A 6,000-nucleotide genomic window follows, 5' to 3' on the forward strand; every position below is an offset into this window, starting at 1 on the left:
ACAGCGGGTCCACCTGGATGGGACCTCAGGGAAGCCAGAGGGCCCCGCACCCGAACTCCACAGTCAGCCTAGACTCTCAGCCAGCGAGTAAAACAGAAGATTTATTAGTCGACAGATACACATTATAGAACAAATCTTATTAGCATAGAAATCAGTGACTTTCAGCAAAGTCCATCTTGAGGTAACCCTGGGCCAGACACCCTGAACTCCCCCCCTCCTCAAGTCTCCAACCACAGACTGTCTGGGACCCAGCTGCCTGGCCTCCAACATGCCCATTGCCCCTCCTCCCGGTCTTTATCCTGCTTCCCAGGCAAAGCGTCACCTGGTCGCATCCCTCTCCTGGTTCTCAGGTTACGAAGGACACCATCCATTGCTTACTTGCAAGCAGCTGGACAGCCTCACCTACCCCCAAAGGCCTCAGCAAATGTCTCGCATCCATATTCCCACCACCTAGGCATTGGTGCAGTACATAGGAAACTGAGGTACACACAGTATTCATACAAGACAGTAAGGCTCACATACAACATAACCCCAATTCGTCACAGTGCCACAGACCAGAATAAGAAATGTCCTGCATTCTGCTCCAGAGTGGGTTCTAGGCTCCCCGACAGACATCTTCCTTATTTTGTGGACATATTGGGGCTCATGTACACCTACTCACCAATCCCATTAATATTAAGAGTCCTGAGGAAACACAGACAAGATTCAGCATTAATGAGCTGGGTGCCCCCACATGGCCCAGATGATTCTAATACTCTGATTTGGTGAACCTGTCAACATAGTCTACAATGTCAGTATCTGTTCTGCCCAAGGTAGTTTTGCAAAACAGAGGTCAGATCTTACACCCAGATCCTGCATTGTTACATCTGATAGCTTGGATGCTGGCTGGTTAACAATCATCAAAAGAAGCTGTTCAGATGAAGTCCAGAACATCTTGATACATAGCAGAAAAACCTCTGCTAGAGTGACTTTTACAGGAACATAGAAGAGGAAAATTCAGGCCCTGTGGCTGCGCCATCTTATATGATGCGCCATAAAGATGATGTTTAAGCATCACCTCAAGTTCCTGCCTAAGGTTGTTTCCAATATTTAAATCAGTATATTTGCCTTCCCGTTTTCTTCACTCAAACCAGGGGGAAGCCAAACTGCAGACCCTTTGCTATGTCAAGGGTTCTTTTCACCCAGAGATTTTCTGAATGGGTATCTAACTATATTAGATCATGTGAAAGGTAGCTAAACTAGAGCCATCCATGCATATTAGAACCCCTTCCACTGGGGCACAGGCACCTTCTCTAAGTATCCCTATTTCAGAAATGTGCAGGGCAGCTACATGGGGATTACCCAGCACTATTCCCTAGTTCAAACCTAGCAATCATATGCTCACTTAGTAGAACTGTCTCGCAATCTTTGTTTAAATGGGACTCCTAGAATCAACTTCCTGACTCTGAGGTAACTGCTGGCTAGTCCTCCGAAGTGGAATCCATCTGAACAGTTACTCGAAGACTATGGAGTGGTTACTTACAATAAATGTGGTTCTTCGAGTTGTTCTGTCCTCATGGATTCCATGACTTGCCCTCCTTCTCTGTTACTATGGCATCCTATATTGTATGGATTTTTTATTGGCAAAGGAACTGAGGGACCATTTGGCCACTCTGCCCTTATCCCTCGGGCATGAGGTCCTCTGGGGCCCAAGCATGACACCAATGGATGTTGCTGTCCAAAAGACTCTGATTTTGAGTTCACGGGGTGCATGTCCATCCAGAAAGAACACAAGTGGAATCCATGTAGACAGCTCATCTCAAAGAACCACAGTTACTGTAATGTAAGTAATCATTCTGTGGTTTGTTAGAGAAGGGTAAAGTATTGTTACTTTTCCTGTTTTTGGTTAAGGTTCCTGCCTGTGCAACCTTTGTTTGGCCTCATTTCCTATACTTTTGAGTTCCTGACTTTGGAAACTTTAATGTTTTAAACATTATTTTTGTATGTAATTTATAAAAAATCATTAGACCTACCAAGCTGTGCCCATTTCTAAATTAAGTCATTGCATAATCATAGAGCTGTAACCCATCTTTAGTCCTCATCCCTTGCCCTCACAATTTGTCACTTTTGATATTCCATGTTAAGTAGCTATTGCCAGCACTTCAGGGCAGTGACTGTATCTTTCTGCAAAGTGCCTCATACACCTAACTACTGTGTTTTCAATCTGCCTACCCATCCTTTCATTTTTTGTCCAGGTGGGAGAGATAATAAAGATCATGAAAGCCTACATCAACATGATTGTGAAGAAACGCTGCAGTGTCAAATCAGCTGCCAGTACGGACAGTCACACTAGCATCTGGACTAGGTGATGAGAAGGAACCCTTATTCTATTAGCCAGAGGCACTTGGCATGTGGTGGGAGTTTACAACTTGCCAGCAGGATGTGTAGCAAAGATTTCTGTTTTTTGTTTTTTTTTAAGAACTTCACTGAACTGATTCCTACATAGAAACAAACTGAAATCACACATCACTACTTACAGTACCAAGGGATTTGCACCTCATCCTAAAGATGTTAGTTAACATCAAAAACTGTTATAGTAAACATAAACAGCCGAGACTTGTATTCATCTTGGTTGTTTGAGGGACACTATCTTAAAGAAACAAAGCCACAAGCTTCCTCTTATCTGTCGTCTTCTGCCTTTTTCACACTTGTCTGTCACACTATCAGAAAAATACACAAGGAACAGTTCTGTGCTAGAGGAAGCAGAATTGAATAGCTTCAGTTTGTTGAAGAGCAACTGACATCTGGGAATTGAGCTAACAAAATATTTGTTTTAAGTTATTTTTCAGCCAAACTTAAAGTTGCATTCCTTTTTCCCAGACTTCATAGTGTTTAATTCTGACTGCCTGGATATCACAGGCCATTACATTTTACCTAGTTAACCTTGTGCTGCATTAAATAACTTAGGTTAGACTAAAGTATTTTGGTCCTCAGGAGCCTAAAAAGTTGGTTGCCACAGACAGAGAACAGGAATGTGTTTGCAGGATTCTCTCTCAAGGACAGGGGTGGGCTGTCTGAAATGGATCCTACTCAGGTTCAGCTCAAACTACATTCTAAACAGCCTTGTTTGAAAAGTGAAGGGTTGTCTATTCCTGGGGCACGAATGCCATTTAGTTGCATTTACAAGGAAACAGCTGTTTCAGCCGCCACCCCCAATTTTAGTTCAAACTCATCACTTTAAATGTAGTGACTTGGGTCCTGCCATACAATTTATTTAAATTTAGGTTTTTAGGATGTCCTGGATGGAGGGACAGTCACCTTAGAAAAAGTGGTGGCTCTTTCTAAGCACACGGTGTGCAGATGAACTACCCTTTCTTCCATTCTAGTCCAACAGGAAAGTCCGCCACTTTCTCCTGCAACATTCCAACAGGAACTTCACATGCCACTCAGTTCTAACTGGCTCCTTTACCAGTAAAGGTCCTTTCTTCCACTCCATGAGGCTTTAACAAAACCCAAAGAGAACAATTTGCTGTCACAGAAAACACGACTAGTATAGTTGGCATATTTCCCTTCCCCCTATTCCCCAACCATTCTGCAACAGACACACACCAGACCTGTCACTAGGCTAAGCACGTACAGCGTTCACATTGCATTTTTTTAAACTCTAATTTTGCCTTAAAAAATCTTATTGGTGAGTCTTACAAGAGCCCTTGTTTTATCACTTCCATAATGAAACGGATGACCAGGTGGCACCTTCAAATGGTCAGGAAAGGCGAGGAGCTAGGCAAAATAACACTGGCCACATTGCATATTTGGTCAAATACACTGAATGGAGCCTTTTAATATATTTAACCATAGCTCTAATTTCCCCTGCCCTACTGCCTTAGTCTAGCTCTTGGGTAGCTGCAGGCAGCTTGAACCCAGTTGGGAATGTTAACAACTCTCACTTCTTGTTCTGATGTGCTCATTTGTATTACAGATTTCCTTCTGCTCTCTTTTTTTAATTTGTAACTGGCTTTACAAAATGAAGGTTTAATAAATTATTGGCTTGCATGGCCTGTTTTCCTTCACAGATGTGCACAAACTGTTGTGTGTGCATGTGTACCTGTTTGTGCAGAGATCTGTCACCCAGTGCTGATATGCAGACATAGCGGAGCATGAGGGGGAAACCAACTGCTTAGCAACAATGTGAGTAGCAGATTTTGCTTTAGTGACAAGTTGAGAGGCCCAGGATGGGGTAGAAAATGTTTCAAGCCCTCTTGGTGTTCGTGCTGCACATGGTGCTCTCTTGGATGGAGATTGTCTTTTGTTAGTGGGGGGAGAGTCCAGGCCCACCCTGAGACATTTCTTGAAACTGGGGTTCTGTATCACCATTCCTAAGCAAATGACTAAAGGAAGAAAGGGGGGAGAAATTCAGAGAGGTGGATGTACTTCCCAGCAGCCCTCAGACTCATGGTATATACGGGCTCTGTCCATTCAGCCGGGTCCCCCAGCGTTTAGTATGCAGCATTACCAACTTACGTTTTGGGTATTCTTTTGGTGAGTGCTGGGATTTCAGATGGTTAGGCTTAAGGGTCAGGGGTTAGGGTTTGGTTTAGGGTTCGGATTTAGGGAGAGGGTTGTCGGATGAGGGATTAGGATGAGGGATCAGAGTGAGGTTTAGGGTTGGGTTAGGGTCAGGGGTGAGGGGTTAGGGTTGTGATTGTAAGAGTTGGGGCTAGAATTGGTTTAGGGTTAGGGGCTTGGTAAGGGTTAAGGGTAGGATGGGGTTAGGGTTTAGGGGGTAGGTTTTGGGTTTAGGGCTAGGGTAGGATAAGGGTGTGTGGGCTGGTTAGGGGTTAGTTTTTAGGGGTTGGTTGGGTTCAGGGTTAGGGGAGAGGGTGAGGGGTTATGGTGGGTCAGCATTCTGGTTAGGATAGGATCAGAGTGAGGGTTCGGGTAGGTTCAGGTTTGCTTCGGTTCGGGGTAGGTTTAGGGATAGGGTTAGGGTTAGGTTAGGGTCAGGGTCAGTTTAGGGTGTGGGTTGGTTTAGGGTTAAGGGTCAGGGTCTAGGGGTTAGGGTGAGGGTCAGGGTTTAGGGGTTAGGGTTAGGGGGTGAGGGTTAGGGGTTAGGGTCAGGGGGTTAGGGTTAGGGGTTGGGGTTAGGGTTTAGGGTCAGGGTCGGATTTAGGTTTAGGGTTAGGGTCAGGGTTTAGGGTGAGGGGTTAGGGGTCAGGGTCAGAGTGAGGGGTTAGGGTCGGGTTAGGGCTAGGGTCAGGGGTAGAGTGAGCGTTTAGGGTTTAGGTTAGGGTTTAGGATTAGGGTCAGGGTTTTAGGGTTAGGGTCAGGGTTTAGGGTCAGGGTCAGGGTTTTAGGATTAGGGTCAGGGTCAGGTTTAGGGTTTAGGGATTAGGGTTAAGGGGTCAGGTTTAGGGGTTGGGGTCAGGGGTTAGGGGGTTAGGTTCGGGGTTAGGGTTGGGGTTGGGTCGGTTAGGGGTCAGGTTAGGGTCAGGGGGTTAGGGTTAGGTAGGGTTAGGTTTGGGTTCGGGGTCAGGGGTCAAGGGTTAGGGTTAAGGGGTTGGGTTGGGGTTAGGGTTTAAGGGTTTAAGGGTTAGTGTCGGGTTGGGTTAGGGTGAGGGTTAGGGTTTTAGGGTTAGGGTTGGGGTTAGGGGTAGGGTGAGGGTTAGGGGTTAGGGTTGGGGTTAGGGGTAAGGTCAGGGTTAAGGGTTGGGGTTAGGGTTAGGGTGTTAGTATTAGGGTTAGGGTTAGGGGGTCAGGGTTAGAGGGTTAGGGGTGGGGTTAAGGGTTAGGGGTTAGGGTCAGGGGTAGGGTTAGGGGCTAGGGTTTAGGGTGGGGGTGGGGGTTAGGGGTTGGGTTTAGGGTTAGGTGTTAGGGGTAGGGTTTTAGGGTTGGGGGTTAGGGGTTGGGGTTAGGGTTTAGGGTTAGGGGTTAGGGTTAGGGTTTAGCGTTTAGGATTAGGGTGAAGGTTGGGGTTGGGGATAGGGTTAGGTTAGGGTTGGGGTGAGGGTTAGGGTTGGGGTG

General features: G+C 46.0%; 1 protein-coding gene across 4 annotated transcripts in view; it reads left to right on the forward strand.

Moving 5' to 3' along the window:
- LOC127059028 (unconventional myosin-X-like) overlaps nucleotides 1-4,019 on the forward strand; it is a 202,116-nt gene extending 198,097 nt beyond the window's left edge. For all 4 annotated transcript variants that reach the window (XM_050969637.1, XM_050969640.1, XM_050969639.1 and 1 more), the window contains one exon: nucleotides 2,235-4,019. In XM_050969637.1, coding sequence (XP_050825594.1) covers nucleotides 2,235-2,348 — 114 coding nt within the window. In that variant the 3' untranslated portion in view covers nucleotides 2,349-4,019. The remainder of the gene's footprint in view (nucleotides 1-2,234) is intronic.
- Nucleotides 4,020-6,000: the final 1,981 nt, after the last annotated feature.

This window comes from Gopherus flavomarginatus, chromosome 10, assembly GCF_025201925.1.
Source record: "Gopherus flavomarginatus isolate rGopFla2 chromosome 10, rGopFla2.mat.asm, whole genome shotgun sequence".
Classification (NCBI taxonomy): domain Eukaryota; kingdom Metazoa; phylum Chordata; order Testudines; family Testudinidae; genus Gopherus; species Gopherus flavomarginatus.